The sequence below is a fragment of the Podarcis filfolensis genome (assembly GCF_964270895.1).
Source record: "Podarcis filfolensis genome assembly, chromosome: 3".
Taxonomy (NCBI): domain Eukaryota; kingdom Metazoa; phylum Chordata; class Lepidosauria; order Squamata; family Lacertidae; genus Podarcis; species Podarcis filfolensis.
The window spans coordinates 95,788,797-95,807,452 of NC_139606.1; the positions used below are offsets into that span (position 1 = coordinate 95,788,797).

Here is an 18,656-nt window from a genome sequence, read left to right on the forward strand (position 1 = left end):
AAGCCGATTACGTACTCCAGTGTCGTCCTCAATGTGAGGGCTATTTCATATTTATGTTCGTTTCCAATCAGTATACAGCACAATGCAATAAAACACAATATTACAGTTTTAAAGACAGTATAACAGTTAATCAAACAAGCATCCAAACAACCCCAAAATTTAGCAGATCTGTAATCAACAATAAATAGCATAGTAAATAACAGGCCACTTGAAGAAAAAGCCAGCACGTTTCCGAGCACAATTCAAAATGTTGGTGCTGACCTTTAAAACCCTAAACAGCCTTGGCTCTGTATATCTCCACTCCCATCATTCAGCCCAGACACTGAAGTCCTCCTCCAAGGGCCTTCTCGTGGTTCCATGACTGTGAGAAGTAAAGTTACAGGGAAACAGAAAGAGGGCCTTCTTGGTAGTGGTGCCCACCCTGTGGAATACCCTCCCATCAGGGGTAGCAGTGTATCTTTGTTTGTCATTATGGTATGTATTTTGTGTTTTCATATTGTAAACTGCCCTGTGGGTGAAAGGTGGTATAGGAATAATAATAATAATAATAATAATAATAATAATAATAATAATAATAATATGCATCAGGACACACACACCCCAATTAGGTCTGTCACAGACTTCCATAATGTGGATGGGAGACCATTGCAAAGGAAGGTATGCAAACTCCTTTGCTCCACCCCTTTGCCTCATGCCATCTCAATGCCTCCACGTATGTACTGTGATCCATGATGTCAGAGCCCTCTTCAGACGCTGCTTTCAAGTTTTAATTCGACTCATGTCGGGGAGGGGCAGTGTTGTGTTACGTTATTGTTTTTTATATGCTGCCTTTCAGCAAAAACAAACCAAAAACCACCCCAAGGTGACTCACGGAGAGCTGCACACGTGCAAATTCAAAGGCGATGCAAACTGTAAAAATTCAAGGCAGCAAAATCTTAACGTATGTATAAATGACCCAATGCAGTGATGCTCTGGGCAAAGCCCACAAAAATATATCAGAGAGAGAAGTGAATTCTTAGGTGGCAGCTTCTCCTTAAAAGGGTCCCAGGCTGGGTGGGGGTTGCAAGCCAGTTTTAAAAGCTTGCCCCTGGGGGTTCCAGCAGTCTCTCCCCTATAGCAACCTGCCCCTTGTAGTGGGCCGTACAGTCTACTCACACACGCCCCTCGATCCCTGCCCAAGTCATGAAAACTGAGGGCTCTACTATGCATGGAGAGTCATTATGAATTCCATTAACACTTTCATCAACTGGATCAAGTGGAGAAGAGATCACACACTGACAGAAGGCCTTTTTGGGTGGGAGTGGGTATGTTTCTTCTCAAGCACAACTTGTTAATCACACATCCCAAGCGCTTTGCGTTTTCTCTCAAACCTGAAAATCCGCATTGATTTCTCCCTCTCTGCACACACACACACACACACGGGCATACGCTTCTAATCTTTATTGCAGGAATCTTGAGACTTGGGACTAAAAATAAAAAAGTGTTTCTATAAATAGAGATAATTAAAGCAGCTTTTAAAACTCCCAAATAAACGTGACTGCTTTGAAATAAAAATGCATTTTTTATGAAGAACTCAGTGGGATTACAAAAATCACTTATTTGGAAGAGAATGTCTCCTAAACCAGAGCAAAAACTGTCTGGGGAGTGCTGCCTGCAGCGCAGAAATGATATCACTAAGGTAGTAAGGCAGCTGCTCACGGACAGCTTTACCACCTTGAGTCGGGGATATAGCAACAAATTTTGAAGTATAAAAGTTCATTGTGACAGTTCCTATAGTCATGCTCCCAAGGAGAGTGTACAAAAATGCCAGTCCAAAAATTTTTCTAGGATTGGTTTTACTTTCTTCACCCCACCTTTTCCCAAATAATTTCAAAAAAGCCTGCATGCACACCGTACATTTAAAGCACATGTCTGCCTCCCAATAATGTTGGAAACTATAGTTTGCACCTCCCAGAACTACATTTCCCAGGACCTTTAACAAGCCTTCAGGATTTTTTCAGTGGGGAAGAGCCATGAGTTTTAAATGTAAAGTGTGTACGGAGCCAAAGTCTTCATTTCCTCACACGTGTGCTCTTGCTCTCCAGAAAAAAACAATTCCACATGGACTTAAAAGCATTTCAGAGCAGAAGCCGGTCTGGCCTAGAATGACCCAAGCTCTGAGGTTTCCAAGTAGAGGCCTGTTTGCCCTGAACTGTTCATTGCTCCCTGGGTGACAGGTTTGTAGTTCCTGTTGTTATGGGAATAATCTCACTGCTCACTAACACCTTCCTATAGCCTTTGCAGACTTCCTGAGAGAATGCTGAGAAACACACTCACTTTCCTTTGCACCCAGAACAAGACGGTTTTAGCCATTTCAGCAGGGTAAGAAAGGATCTGGGCTTGTTCCTTTCTTTCTTCCCCACTTCCCTCTTTACTAGAAGTCTGTTTGTTCAGCGAGGGAGGGAGGGTGTGTGAGAGAGAATCTTGTTTTTAAAAGTTCGAATTGAAGCATATGTCTCTTCCCTCTCTGTTCTGTTTCCAGTCTTTGCAGTAGCTCTCAAAAAGAACAGGAGATCTGAGGACACCAGGAGTTGAGTGGGTTTTTGTTGTTGTTGTTCATAGCACAAAATTAGCAAAATTGGTCTTGCTTCACACACCCCACACCCCTTCCCATCAAATGCATTGTATTCTCTTTACATATGGACTCCAGCCTTCCTTGCATGTCTCAACTGTCCCAATTTGTCAGCGTGGTGTAGTGGTTAGAGTATTTGGACTAGAACCTAGGACAGCAGGGTTCAAATCCCCGCTCAGTCACAAAACTCAGTGGTTGACCTTGGGCCAGTCACTCACACATGTTTAATAGGCATGTAAATATTATAAAGCATCTGTACACAAGAAGAAGGTGTCAGCAAGCTAGAGGGATGCCCAAGGTTTGCAAAAGTTACCCTCAAAATATTTATTAACTATTTTATGACATTTGCATGTTGTCCCATAACATAAAGTTATCTAGGCAGCTGGGGGGGGTGGTCAGCTTAAATAGAGGGGGAGGAACACAAGAGAGATTTAAAGTATTTTAATCAACCTAGCAGTTCGAAAGCACCCCCGGGTGCAAGTAGATAAATAGGTACCGCTTTATAGCGGGAAGGTAAACGGCGTTTCCGTGTGCTGCGCTGGCTTGCCAGATGCAGCTTGTCACGCTGGCCACGTGACCCGGAAGTGTCTTCGGACAGCGCTGGCCCCCGGCCTCTTAAGTGAGATGGGCGCACAACCCCAGAGTCGGACACGACTGGCCCATACGAGCAGGGGTACCTTTACCTTTACGACGCGGGTGGCGCTGTGGGTAAAACCTGCCCAGTTCATTTACTGTTTTAAAAGTAAGTTAATCATCTGAAAGATCTATTATTCTAACCAATGAATCAACCACACACCCTTGTCAATGCATTGTTGTCCCTCCCCAGTGCCAACGAGGTCCAACCAGATCCATTCCGGGACTGTAATCATTCTGTAAAAGGTTATTAAGGTATGAAAAGCAAACTGTTAATGGTCATTTTACAAATGTACCCCATTTCAGACACTGCTGCAGAACAGGCTGTGCAGTGCGACTGAATGCTGCAGAACAGCAGGCAGAGAAGAACCTTCTGTGATGTGTGATAATTGTGGAGGGAGTTTGTAGGCGGTGATACTTGGTGTCAGAATAGAGGTATTATATGTGCTTAAGAGTGTCCCCGTTCTCGTCTGCGGAATGTTAGCAGCATATGCTAAAGAGCTCAGAGAACACTGACATGGGGTTATCAAGCAGCCTCTCGTTCCAAGATAGAAGTATATCTGACATTATACTCTGGGCCCGGTATCTCGTTCCAGGTTTGAGAATTTAAGAGCGTAAGAGCGCTCCTGGATCAGACCAAAGGCACATCTAGTCTAGCATCCTGTTTGCAAATTGGCCAGCCAGGTGCCTCTGAGAAGCCTGCAAGCAGGAGTGCAAGAACACTCTGCCCACTTGTGAATGCCAGCATTCAAAGGCATGCCACCTCTAGTCCTGGCAGTGATACATAGCCATCATAGCTAGTAACTATTGATAACAGCATACAGTGGTACCTCGGGTTAAGTACTTAATTCGTTCTGGAGGTCCGTTCTTAACCTGAAACTGTTCTTAACCTGAAGCACCATTTTAGCTAATGGGGCCTCCCGCTGCCGCCGCGCCGCTTGCACGCGATTTCTGTTCTCATCCTGAAGCAAAGTTCTTAACCCGAGGTACTATTTCTGGGTTAGTGGAGTCTGTAACCTGAAACATATGTAACCCGAGGTACCACTGTACTGTATAACTTTTCAGTTCACCTGTGAAGTCTGTATATTGCTTTTTTAAAAGGCATAACTAGAGCAAGTCAAATACATATTTGTTGTAGCTCAAAGGTTGCATTTTTTTCTTTTTAATAGTACAAATTATCAAAGGGACCTTAACAGAGGATGAATCACCAACAGCATGGCATCCAGTTTGGCGTTCTTGGCCCACCCTCTAAAACATTGGCACAGTCTTGTGCGTTTTATTTGCTATTACATTTGTATCTCACTTTACCTTCAAGGAGCTCAAGGTCCCTCTCTGCATTTTGTACTCACAACAGCCCTATAAGGTAGGTGAGGCTAAGAAACAGTGGCTTCATGTCTGAATGGGAATTTGAACCCTGATCTCCTAGCTCCTGATCCAATGTTTTAATTTCTATGCCACACTGGCAAAATGACAGACAGAATAGGATAATGGGCTACTTCAACTGGTAGGGCCTGGGAAACATCATAGCTGTGTTTCCATGAGCCATTTTGCCTGCCTGTTGATTAAAACTGCCCTGAACAATTGGAATATTTGCATTCCTGATGGCCCTGCAGTCAGGGCAGGACATGGTGCGATTACAGAATCCCCAGCAGTATTAATATAGTCCCGAGAGCAAGGCTCTTGTGGACATGATCCAAAACAAATGGGGGAGAGAAAAATGAGATACAGGTTCTTTGTTGTCTCGTTATTGAACCAGCATCAGGAAGAGTTACTTCTGTTCTCTCCTCCCCTGCAACCATCTCTTTTGTGACTTCTCCTTGTACTGCACAAAAGGCGCCTTTGTTACCTTTGTAAGAGATCAGGCTCGGCACTGCTCACTGCTGGGAAGCAATGGGGATCAGATATGATTGGCTCTATCTGGAGAGGCAGCAGAGCTCCAGACAACACACACACACAACCGCCCTGCATCCGGCCACACTGGTGGATAGAACAGCTGTGATTTAGAATCTGATGGGCAGTCAATTTGTGTCAGGCCTTGACACACGGAGACTTTATTGAGCATCAGCCCATCGGGCAATAATATGCCGCTGTCTCATTGCTTAATAAAATGAGAGTTGCTCTGTAGCTCTTATTAAAAAGTGCTCACTGCTGGTGTTTGTGTGCCCAGGGCTCATTAACACAATATTGGAACGGCAGTCTTGTGATTAAAGCCCGCACCTTCATGTGCTGAAACTTACAGCGGTGGAACAATTAGTAGGAACCTCGGGTGTTAATAGTGGAGCAAATTGTGAAGCAAATATTGCTGATCCATGAAGCTAATCCTTGCTAGTTTCCGGGTTGACGTAGAGCAAAGGCCAGCAATTAGCAGGTCTACAGTCCATCGAGAGGTGTCCTCAGTCACTGGCCTCTTCCGAAAAAAGACACTCCTCTTTCCTTTTCCCCTATTGGATTCCCGGAAATAGAGCGAACATCTGCACCGAGACAACATAAAATTGTATTGCTATCCGATGCAGGGAGCGGGGACACTTTAAGTATGCGAAATGGGAAGGTTGTGTTCCCAATTCTGCAAATCATTTAATGGCAGGCTGTGAAAGTAGCAGGGGCCAAGATTTGTCACTGATTTAGTTGCTCCAACAATCATTTTACCACAGAACATCTCTTTGCGTTGCCAAATGGCCATCAGAAGGGAAGGAGGAGAGTGGGGACCACCATGTGTAACCCCTTATATTTTAAAATGTGAGGTTTACACAATAACTTCTCATCCAGCAGCTAGGAAGAGAGACAGTCTAGATTTAGATAGACAGCATGTACCATCTGTAGGATTAATAGGGAACCAGCACATCAAATTGGGAGAGGAAAAGCATAGGAAACTTTATTTTCCTGGATGCAAACTCTGACCTTCCTGCATCGTGCCACCTACTGGCCCTTGTGCATATGCAACTAACACCACAACATTCACCTAGTCATTTCTTTCTTTCCCTTCTTTTTATAACTATCCCTGTTAATGCCAATACATTGGTAACAGAACAAACTGATTGTTTGGCAGTAACGGGGCTGTTTTTCCAGAGATGAATGCTGTATTATCATTCATTCTTCTTTGGGGGGTTCATTTTAAATAAATTATATTTTTATGGTTTTAAACTCAATATTATATGTTGGAAGCTGCTGTGGGATGGGTTAGCGCCTAAAAGGAGGCCAACAAATAAATACATTTCAGCATTGTATCAAAGAGACCCATGCCTGCAATATACATGGCAGATCCTCCAAGTGTCCCTATTTAGAGAAGCCATCCCAGTTTCTGATTTGATCCCGGAATGTCCCGCTCTTCTTTAGGACGTCCCCATTTTCATTGGAGAAGTGTTGGGGGGTATGGCATGTTGGTATATACTCCCATTCAATAAAATGGGAGTAAGGTAAAGGTAAAGGGACCCCTGACCATTAGGTCCAGTCGTGGCCGACTCTGGGGTTGCGGCGCTCATCTCGCTTTATTGGCCGAGGGAGCCGGCGTACAGCTTCCGGGTCATGTGGCCAGCATGACTAAGCCGCTTCTGGCAAACCAGAGCAGCACACGGAAACACTGTTTACCTTCCCGCCAGAGCGGTACCTATTTATCTACTTGCACTTTGATGTGCTTTCGAACTGCTAGGTTGGCAGGAGAAGGGACCGAGCAATGGGAGCTCACTCCGTCGCGGGGATTCAAACCGCGACCTTCTGATCGGCAAGCCCTAGGCTCTGTGGTTTAACCCACAGCGCCACCCACGTCCCTAAAATGGGAGTACCCCCATGCAATAACAATTGCTGGTGCAGGGACTCCAAATCAGGACCGTAACACTAGGAGACAAAGAGCTAAAACCCTCCTACAGGTTTTCCCAGCCCTCAGCCAGGGTGTGAATCCAGATCAGGTGTTCACATTGGCTGTTTCTGCCAGGAACATCCTGCAATCAAAGCCTGGTCAATGTATTGTGTTGTCTGGCCAAAGATCCAGTTTTGTCCATGTAATCATCTGATGCAGCAATAGCTCTTAAATTGAACTTATCTCCAGGACAGAAGACACAGCGAAATTAAGTGGTTAAAAAACCCCATGAAAAATAAAAGTTGTAGCTTCAGATTAGCACATGTTAAAAAGCAGTAAGATGCAAAATTTAGAAATTCATTCTTTTACTGTCCATCACAGAATTAGCAGTTGTGCATCAATTACATCAGGATGAAGCAAAAGAGACAATATTTAAGAGAGAACCTACTGAATAAACTTATCACAATTGGAACAGTGAAAGGATAGTCTGTATACATTTGCATTTTAGTGTGTGAAGTCTTAACCATGTGTTTTAACTGAATGTTGGTCTTTTTGTTTTGCTTTTTGCCACTGAATCTGTGTGCTGCTAATGGCAGAAGAATAGCCACTTGGCTTTGATTAATTGCTGCTCTATTTTTAAGCTCTAATCAATCCATTAATCGGTTAATCAACTCTATTTACCGGTAAGTGTTTGTAGCTTTTAAAGCAGCAATTGCATCCAAGTACCAGCAAACCCTGAATCTCAACATGAGGTTTGATTGAGAATGCATTAAGATACCTTTTTAGAAAGGGAATAGATAACTGAAGGGAAACAGTTGTGTTCAGCAGCAGCAGCAGCAACCACTGCCTCTATCTTTCCAAAAAGGTCAAGCAACAGTAGTAATATCTGTAAACAGTAGTAAAATTCAAAATTTCCATAAGGCAAATTGTGCTAGCAGATGGGTTAACACCAGGAGCAAATTCTGAATAGCATGGGAAATGTTTAGATTAGCGCTGGGTCAAATTTCTTACTTGAGAAAATTCAGCTGGATTTTGGGAGGGTTCACATGTGAAACCATTCTGTTTGCATTTCAAGGTGAGTTTGCCTAATTCGCACTTACTGAACCAGTAAGTGAACTGAATTGTAGCCATTCCTTGAAATTTGAACTTCCCTGAATTTTGCAATGCAATTCTCTAGCCAAGTAACATGCTAGATATTCTAGGGTAAAAATATGCGTAAAGATGTACATATTAGTGACGAAAACATACAAAAGGAAAAACAGCTTTTCAAAAATTTCATTTCGCATTTCATTTTTCATTCACTTTTTAGAGTAAAATGTCTCAAAGAAACCTGGCAAAAATAAAATGCAGCGTATTTAAAACCAGAAAAAATTAAGACACTAATACAAGAGGCATAAAATGCTCATGCAGCAATAATTTAGTAAGGACCAAGTACTACTCACCCCACCAAAAGCTGAGCAGCACTATAGGAGGCAACATTAATTAACCAAAGGCCTGGGTAATCAGAAAAGTCTTAGTCCAATACCTAAAAACTGACTAGAGAGAGCACCAGGCTTGTCTTCCTGGCAAGAGTTTTCCTTAGATGGGGGGCCACCACCAAGAAGGCTTGTGTCCACCCTCTGCACTTCCCTCAGAAGCATCTGGTTGGCCACTGTGAGAACAGGATGCTGGACTAGGTGGGTCATCGGCCTGATCCAGCAGGCCCTTCTTATGTCCTCCCGAAGCGACGTGTCTTTAACCATGCTTCACCCATGATTTTGGCAGGTGTTTTGCTAGTCGTTTTACTAATATTGCATTGATAAGATATTCTACTCTCATTCGTAGTGCATGCCTGCCCATCCACGCCTTCCTATCTTCCCCTTATCTGCACCAGAGACAAGAATCGTATCCCCCCTCCCCCTTGCTAATGGAAACTAGCAGAAGTGTTTTGCTTCCACAAAGCTTTGGCTCTGTTGGGCTAAAAATGTCTTTTGCCATCACTGGGAAAGGTGTTTAATTCCGCTCCTCTGCGACATCTGTAATGAGCCCCACAGCATGGCTGCTAGTCTGAGAGGTGCTTTGACTGTAATAGAAAGCAATCAGGTTCTCCGGTCCTTCCCCCATGTGGAGGTCAAATGCTGATGAATGGACTGCCTGGTGTGTTCTCCTCTGCTGAAAGCCTGCGTGCTGCCGGTGGGGCCGACAGAAGTGTAAATTTTATTATGCCAAAAAGTTATAAAATGCAATCCCTATTCAGACAGAAAGAAGGAGAGCTGCAAGATAAGAGGAGACAAATGACTAGCCCCTTGATCACCAAAGAAGCACAGGACCATTGCGACATCAGATCTTTTGTGTACCAAAGGTCAGGTTCTGTCCCTGACATTTTAATTGAAAAGATTCAAAGGGAGCAGGGCTGAAAAAGACCCCCCACTGTCAAAGGCAGTATGCTTCTGAGCACCACTCACTAGAAACTGCAGAAGGGGACAGTCCTCTTGCGCCAACAGGCTTCCCATAGGCATCTGATTGGCCACTGTGAGAACAGGATTCTGGGAAAGACAAACCATCGGCCTGACCCAACAGGTTCTTATGTTCCCTGCCAGACAGATAAGGCAAGACTGAGTTAGATGGACACACAGTGGCTGGGCTCTGACATAATGTGAAACTATGGTTTGCGCCAATCATAGTTAAGATAAGAACTCAGTGAAAATTAAGACTTCATAAAAAATCACTGCAAAAACCCCTCCCCCACATGACGTGGGTTGCTGTGCATAGGAGAAACCTGGTAGACAAGGAAGAGGCAAGAACAGGTCCAGCTGCTGTGTCCAACTATGTCCCTGTCTCACATGCCAGGTCAATTCCCCCATCTGTGATCAAATCATGGATGACATTAGTCTTATTAGTCATTGGCCAGGCATTACACAGCATCACTTTGAGGTCATATGGGATGCCCCTGTTGATACCTGTATTCCTCTGGCCAAGGCCAGACCTGAAGGCAGGGATAGTCTTCAGACAGTGACTATACCTGCCTTCTCGGTAATGACATGATCTGGCCCTCAAGCAACTCCTCCTGCTGCCCATCATCACTGAAGTTGGGTGTCCTATTGCACCCACCCTAGTGGTACCTGCCCCAGTCATTATGTTGGCTAAGGCCCACTCCCAAGGCAGCCTTGACCCTCTGCCCTTAAAAGCAAACTAACTTATATGAAACTAAACTAATAAAAAGTTTACACGTAACAATTTCACAATTTAAAACATCCCCACCTCCATTAACACCATTATGGATACTATTTGCCTGTTCCTGAGGAAGCATTTTTTTTTCATGTGTCTCAAAGCTCGAGCCATGAGAGTTCAAACACACCCCTGTCCCATCCAAACATATATACAGGAACCAGGCTCTGGATGAGAAGATAACAGCAACAACAAAGGCCATACTTCTCATTGTACTTCAGGATTAACCAGGTGTCTCCATAGATGGAACCAGTTCTAAGAGAACCATGATGCAACTTACGTTATTTATCAAGCACAGTAGGGTCAAGCCTGCTCTTACAGAAGACCTTTTGAAAGTACAAGACCTTCTGTATTTTATAAATATCAGAACTTGCTTTGCGATGCTTCCAGAACTGGTGCCGTCCCAATTTCACACCACTGTAGTTTCATAATGTTGAGCCGAAAGAACGAAACCATAGTAGCTGCAACGCAGCTTAGACTTACTTTAGAGGATTTGCTAGTCATGATTTCCTCATCCCTCACAACACCTATAAACATTGTATCAATGATGGCCAGCATTTTTGGCAACCCTATCACAAGTCTAAAAATAAGAGAAAGTCACTGGTGCGACACACACAGCCTCCCTGGGCTGTTTTGCCTCTACCTCACTTAGACAGGAAGCGAAAGGCTGCACATTGTAGTTGCAGAAGGCAGAACAATACCTACAGTATGACACTGTGCTGTAGCCAAGTCTGTGCCCCACTGGAGCCACAACTCTTTTTCCTTTTCATTAGCTCTTGTGTCTTTGACAGCAATGTGCTGTAGAAGTTAGGAGTTGATGGTGTTTTAACTTTGTGCCATGCAGAGTTTCACTTGCTGTGGACCAGGCTGCCTAAGGCACAAATGTATGCCAGGCCGTGTCCTACTCACACTGCAACCCCACCACTGGTATCACCCTGGTCACCTCTGCATGCCATAGATGCTTCAGGCAGCTAGCTAAGTTGCTGCTGCCGCTGCTGCTGGTTTTCCTGTAGTGAGAAATAAGAACAGTGCGTTAAATTATAAATGGGACGATATTTAAGTATGCACCTAAAACATGAAGGAAAGCGGACTTCCCAGGAGGAAGATGGTGGACTAGAAGGAAAGCTATTTTTGCACCCATACCCCAGGGTCTTTTATTAGAGAATGTAGGAACTGATAGAATCTAAGCCAGGGGTCAGCAAAATTTTTCAGCAGGGGGCCGGTCCACTGTCCCTCAGACCTTGTGGGGGGCCGGACTATATTTTGAAGAGAGAAAAAAATGAATGAATTCCTATGCCCCACAAATAACCCAGAGATGCATTTTAAATAAAAGGGAACAATATATTCATGTAAAAACACACTGATTCTCGGACCGTTCATGGGCTGGATTTAGAAGGCAATTGGGCCACATCCGGCTCCTGGGCCTTAGCTTGCCTACCCATGATCTAAGAAAATAGAAAAAAAGCACAGAACAAACAAAATGAAAAGGCTTGTGAATTTGAACAGCTTACTAGGGCCTCTCTTCCATTCGACGACTGTATTTTCAAATCAAGCTCCTTGCTTGCTTCACAATTTATTGCTACTTGTTGAAGGTAAAATCATAGAGCCCTGGCAGGGAGCTAATTAATTTTCTTGGGTCCCCATGGTGGTGTCTTCTCTCTCTTTTCTGTTTTCAATCTTACTTTACTCAGGGCAATAGCTCACCGAACTCTTCCGCTGCAGCGTTGACAGAATAAGCTCCAAAACAAGGACTTTTGGATACGGCAGAACCAAATAAATTAACAATGGATCTCTCATTTCCCCACACTCTTGGGGGGGGGATGTATATAATAGCCTTTCTGGATTTATACATGAATAGATCATCCAGGATCATCATGTGAAGTATAACATAATCATGAAAGGGTCCTGTATCCTCTCTGTCTGCCACCTAATAATATGCTGGACTGGAACTCATGTGTTATGAAATCTGATTTGTGAGAATTTGTGTATTGCTCCCAAAGCCCTTAAGATGGCTACACACATCCCATTCTCCAAGCGCTAAGAGGTTTCAGGAGCTCCAACACAAACCTTGGGTCTGGTTTTCTTGGAATGAAGACAGATGGAGATTGGTGGTGTTTTCTTTGATATAAGGTTTATGCACACAGATGCATTGGCTGAGCATGAGATGGAAGGCTCGTAGCACTAACGCTCCTTCTCCTCCCAAAGGGTTACAGGGGTCATCACCATAGCATTGGTTTCCTTCATGTATCAGTCCCAGTTCCAAACTGGCTGACAATTCTCACTCACAGACACCTGAATGACATTACCTCCAGCCAGGAGTAGGGAAAGAGAAAGACACGTCCAGGAAAAGAAGGGTTTCCTGCTATTTGGTTTCTTTAGCCACACGTCACCTGTACTTGGCCTACTCTTTATTTATGTGAAGACTCGTTCTCCAAAGGGCATCTGGCAGGATAAGCTTCCTCACCCAATTTCATCTCTTTAGCAGTGTCTTTTTTCTTTAGAAGACAGTCTTTGTTGTTGTTGTTTGGTCGTTTAGTCATGTCTGACTCTTCGTGACCCCATGGACCAGAACACGCCAGGCACGCCTGTCTTCCACTGCCTCCCGCAGTTTGGTCAGACTCATGCTGGTAGCTTCGAGAACACTGTCCAACCATCTCATCCTCTGTCGTCCCCTTCTCCTTGTGCCCTCCATCTTTCCCAACATCAGGATCTTTTCCAGGGAGTCTTCTCTTCTCATGAGGTGGCCAAACTATTGGAGCCTCAGCTTCAGGATCTGTCCTTCCAGTGAGCACTCAGGGCTGATTTCCTTCAGAATGGATAGGTTTGATTTTCTTGCAGTCCATGGGACTCTCAAGAGTCTCCTCCAGCACCATAATTCAACAGCACCAATTCTTCAATACAGGAATAGAGGAGACTCCAAAAACCCATCAAGCCTAGCCCCAATCTTATTACAATATTGGGGGGGGGGTTCTTACCAAACCTGAGAGGTGGTGCGCTCCATCCTAACTACTCAATATATGTCTGCAGATCCACAGGTGTTTCTTAAAGGATCCCCTCATTTTGTAGCAGAGCTGTCAAATGTCCTGTTTAAATATTCTGCCTGTTTTCCACATCTCTGGATAAAGCTGGGAAAGATCCTTGTCTGAAACTCTGGACAGCAACTAGCTATCAGTGTAAACAATAGCAAGCTACTGCAACAATGGTCTGTGATTCAGTATGAGGCATCTTATATGCCTAAATATTTAGAAGTCCCAATTGCTGAGCATACATTCAGGATCTACCAGACTTGTGAGGCCTTTTCAGTAGTGGCCCAATAGACATGAAAGTCTCTCCTGAAATAAATATATGTGGCTTCAACTTCCATAGTATTAAAGTACCGTGAATTGGGTTTAAATCTTCAATTTTACTGGTATTTCAAATATTGTTTTGTGGTTTTGATTATTTTTTTTAGCTGGCTTTGGAGGCAGTATCTGAATACTTCTGATAAATAACCAAAGCAATATAAGCAAACAAACAAACTGAGTAGTCCTGACAAACAATAAAAATTGTCATTCTAAGTATTTATTACTTATGCCCACTTTTTTCCTCTCTCCTCAAGGGTCCCAGATAGCCATGATCCCAAAGTATTCCTTGATGGGGCCTTTCAGAGGACACATGAGTATCAAAAGTAGCTGTAAGTACTAAAGCATTCTTAGCAAAAACAAGTGCTACATTCTTATTTCAAAGCACCTTAGTGCTCATTCCCATGATATTTGTTTCCAGAAAAAAACCTGTTTGCAAATAATGTGGAAATGAGTGTTATACTTGAACTGTATTCCGTTATAGTTGCAGAAGTGGCTTTTACCTCACGTGAATGCTCAAATATAATGTGGAAACTACTCCGTTTTCATGACCTTTTACTCCCGTGTTAATACAACTGAAGTGGGGAGTATTTACAGGAGACCCAGGACGCTTACAGTTTTCCGGGTGGGATTCAATCACATACTGGCAAATTTAGTTTCAGCATTTAGAGGGCCTTCTCAGTGGCTGCTCCCAGACTTTGAATCTCCCTTCCTAGAGAGGCTAGACTGGTTCCTCCTTTGTTGTCCTTCCACCAGCAGGTGAAGATTGTTTTACTTTTGGAGGAAGTAAAGGGCTTTTAAATAATGTTTTTTGAGGAAAGGGCTTTTAAATAATGCTGTGCTGTTTTTACTATCTTTGATTTAATAGATTTGTTTTTATATTGTTTTAATTCTATTATAGTTCAATTGCTTTTTAACTGTTATTACTATTATTAATATACCACCCTATACCCGCAGGTTTCAGGGCAGTTCACAAGGCAAAATTACAATATAAAAACACAAAATACGTAATCAAAATATAAAGAGCCGAATAACCCAAAAAAACACATAAAAATGTTTAAAACAATTTAAAATAATTTATTTATTTATATATTTAAAAAAAACAATTAAAAAGCATTTTAAAAGAAAGTAAACAGTACACTCTGCTGGGCAGCAGCAGTCCTTTTGTAGTCTGTCAGGCCCTGCCCTGGGCCTGGTGGAGAGAGGCAGGAGCAGGACCCTCAGACTTTCAGCAGGTGTTTTACCCTTTATATGTATTTAGCCTTTTTGTCTTTTATTTGTGTGGTTTTCATTTGCGTAAGCCGCCTTGAGTCCTTGTCTGGGATATTAACAACAGCAGCAGCAACAACCCAACCTCCGTATTATCCAAGCTGACTGGCATCACTTCTCCAGAGTTTTCAACACCTTCCTTTCCCCTGGAGACGTGAGGGATTGAACCTGAGACCTTCTGCATACAAAGCAGGAGTTTTGCAGTGCTATGGCCTTTCCCAAATGAAACACGAGCCAAAGTGACTCATCCCATAATCCAGCTCCAAGGTTCCAGAAATGCCACTCGTTTCCTGCTTTCCTGTATATGTTACTCATCCGTTCCAACCAGCAGGGCTGGACTGCTGCGGCCACAAGTGCCAGTGCAAATGGGGAATGCATTCAGGAAAATTACTTTAATGGTACCACTTTAACTTCAAGTTGCTGGAAAGGGTTACTGTGACCCACACTGCCCATCACATATGGACACCCACTTCAGATTGCTTTTATCCCTGCCTTCCTACCAAATAAAAATGCTGGAGTCTAACACTGACAACTAACATTGCCCCTTGGCTGCACAAAACATTCAACAGTCAATCACTTTTACAGCTCCAGCTGCCAACGCAGGCTTGAACTGACGTAGTAAAGTATCTGTGGGTGAGAGCCAGCGTTGCACCAGCTGACATGACAGGCCTTGCCTTCCCCTTGCAGGCCCCCCATGCACCTAATTCTCTCCAGGAGGGGGTCACCCAGCCATCTGGAACAGACTGGGGGCACATGTGGGGGGTGCAGGGGGAATAAGAAAGTCCTGTTGGCATGAACAGAAGCCCATGAACCAAATGGACCCACACAGTTGGATATCACTCTATCTTTTTTTAAAAAAAAATTATTAGATTTTCCACAATAATAACAAAAACCACAAAGCAGAATGATACACAAAAACAGAAAAAAGAAGAGAAATACATCAATGAACGAAAAAAGGGGGAGAAGGAACAATAAACATAAACAATAACAACAAACTTAATTCTTTACAAATCCAACCTTTTAAACATCTTGGTTGACTTCCTCTAGTCCCTCCCTCCAAGAAATATTATCAAAGGCCTTTTCAGCATCAATAAACATTAACATTGCTTTGCAATTTCTTTTCGCTTCCAGTGGATATCACTCTATCTTATCACATACTTACTTACCTACTTACTTAGGTAGAGTGTTTGTAATATGGTTACCAGATTTTTTTCAATGAATTTAGGGACACCTTTTCTTCTTCTTCTTCTTCTTTTAAAGCTGAGTAGCAACAGGGAGTCAGTAGTGGGGATGGTGAGGCAAAAGACCCTGGGCCCTTTATACATATTGTATAAAGGAGCAAAGCCCTTCTTTCGCACCCTGTGAAGCTCTGAGCTTTTTAAAAACTGGGCAAAAACTAGCCAGCTCCCGTGACTTCTGAGCCTCCCCCGATCTCCTGCCCGCTTCCCCCTTTGTTTTGACTGATCGGGGGAGGCTTGGGAGTGGGCGGCCGTTGCCCAGTTTTTTTAAAAAACTCTGCGCATTTATGTTTCACAGGGTGCGAAATAAGGGCTTTGCACCTTGCCTGGCAGAGAAACTGCACACCTTGCGCCCCTCCTGGGCAACGGCTGCCTGCCTGTGACTCCCAAGCCTCCCCTAATCTGTCAAAACAAAGGGAGAAGGGGGCAGGAGATCTGTACTGCCAGACGTCCCTTTTCCCCCCTCAGCAGTGGCGGTGGCAGCTAGCAGCGAGTAGTTCCTGAAGCCAGCCAGAGTCAACTGCGCTACCAGGCTGGCTCCGGGCTGCTGAGGCTGCTGCTGCCACGTTTCCTGGGGACAGATTTGCAAATCTGGGGACTGTCCCCAGGAACCGGGGACATCTGGGAACCCTAGTTTGTAACCTACTCTTCAGGCAAAAAGATTGGCTTACATACAATTAAAATAAGACTGTCCCTGCCCATAGGCTTACAATCTAAACACACACAGCACACAAGGGAGAAGGGACAGAGAGGGAAGACGAACAGATCTAATTTGGGCACCAACTATTAAACAGTTGTTCTTATAATAACCAGTTGGTGCAGCTGAGGGCTAGGAGGTTCCTGATACAGGTGGTCTTTCAGCAAAGCTAATGGAGTGAGCTCTGCTTCCCACCTCTCCCATGGAGCCAGCCGGATGCCCCCAGGTGACGGTTGAGGGAGAGGAAGCCTAATGGAGCAGGTCTGTCACTGAAGAGCCAGTGGGGTGAGCTCTGCTTCCCATCTCTCCAACTTCTGTTTCCAGCAGAAGACCATTGGTACTGGTAGGGCAGAATGCAAGGAGGCTGACAGGAGATTTTTTCAAATGCAAATTGCAGGCGTCAGGGACCTGACCTGGACCTCAGAGGAGGGCATAAGGTTAAAGCCTGCCTATATTGCATGTCAGGGTTCCAATATGGATCACGCCCCTGCAGCTGCTATTTGCATTTTAGGGAGTGGGGGAGAAGCTCTTACTGCAGTGAAGATCCACAATTCTCCAAGGTATATAAAACAAAACCTGAAGGAGGAAAAGAATATTGTCACTTGTTTTTATGCAACTGGCCCCAAAGCAACCCTCAGCTACAGTTTAATTTAGTTTATGGTCAGCTAGTGACCCTGTTTACAGGACTACAGTTACAGTTACATGATGACGTCACATGTGATGAATATTTTAGAGTGGCAACTTTGGAAAGCAGAAGTAATGGAAGAAGGTATTCAGATTTCCCAAACTTTTATATGTTTCTCACTTACTCATTTAATCTAAAAAACAAAGTCCTGGCTGCATATTTGTAGTGCAGTGAAAATAGGCATGCATTCATTTCTTTCTGCTTTTCCGCCTCCATCCCTTTTAAATCTTTCCAAATGAAGATGATATTGAAGATTAAACAACAGCAAGCACCATGTTCTCATGAGAGCTTCAATGGCAGATGATACATAAAAATTGTGATTTAATAAGAATACAGAGAGAGAACTCATACATTATTTATTGTAAACTGTAGTGACTGAGTAATCAAACAGGAGTGGAGAAGCTATGCTGAATTATCACTTATTTTTGCTTCAGATTTCTCATACAGTGTATTTCTTTGTGTAAGAATCCAGATCTTTCAAAATAAATGAATGTGCAAGATACTTCTTAAGCCCATTGACTGAAAAAACATTTTTTGTTTTGTTTTCTTAGCCTTTTCTCCCAGTTCTTCATGCAAGTTGTCAAGCCAGTACATCATTCAAGATCACATGTCTACACATTACAGAAAATTGCTATCTGCCAAAGGTATTTGGACTGTCAAATAATAAGTGTGCCCATCAAGCTGATAGCTACAATCACACAACGGGACTTGTTTCTTTGGCGGTTGACGGGCATCTTAGCAACTGGCAGAAAAACTTAGGCCTAAGAGAGTATTTCTCAAAGACAAAACCAGAGTGTGAGAGTAATTTCTAAGGGATCACATTTCCAAATGTTATGTCTAAAAATCTTAAATACACATTGAGATTTGAGTTTTAATTCCCTGTTTTGTCTAGCAAGTGAGGTAGTCACTACTTAGAACAGGGATGGGGAAACTGTGGTCCTCCAGGTGTTGTTGGGCTTCATCAACCCTAGCCAGCATGGTTAGAGATGGTAAAGGTAAAGGACCCCTGGGCAGTTAAGTCCAGTCAAATTTGATTTTGGGGTGCAGCGCTTTCTCCACTTTCTCCACTTTCAGGTCAAGGGAGCTGGTGTTTGTCCACAGACAGTTTTCTGGGTCATGTGGCCAGCATGACTAAACCGCTTCTGGTGCAACAGAACACTGTGACGGAAGCCAGAGCGCACG

General features: G+C 43.6%; 1 protein-coding gene and 1 long non-coding RNA gene across 10 annotated transcripts in view; one reads left to right on the forward strand and one right to left on the reverse strand.

Moving 5' to 3' along the window:
- LOC310758848 overlaps nt 1-18,656 on the reverse strand; it is a 321,389-nt gene that overhangs the window by 211,314 nt on the left and 91,419 nt on the right. The gene's annotated exons all lie outside the window — the stretch shown is intronic.
- The window catches only part of LOC310758643 (spermatogenesis-associated protein 7 homolog), a 60,736-nt gene continuing 44,361 nt past the window's right edge, over nt 2,282-18,656 (forward strand). For 3 of the 9 annotated variants that reach the window (XM_083605434.1, XM_083605428.1, XM_083605429.1), the window contains exons 1-3: nt 2,282-2,361; nt 13,843-13,917; nt 18,026-18,118. In XM_083605434.1, coding sequence (XP_083461560.1) covers nt 18,045-18,118 — 74 coding nt within the window. In that variant the 5' untranslated portion in view covers nt 2,282-2,361; nt 13,843-13,917; nt 18,026-18,044. Of the gene's footprint in view, nt 2,362-2,521; nt 2,575-3,437; nt 3,500-13,842; nt 13,918-18,025; nt 18,119-18,656 lie in introns of those variants that run through there. The other 6 variants (XM_083605430.1, XM_083605431.1, XM_083605432.1 and 3 more) reach the window with 6 other exon arrangements.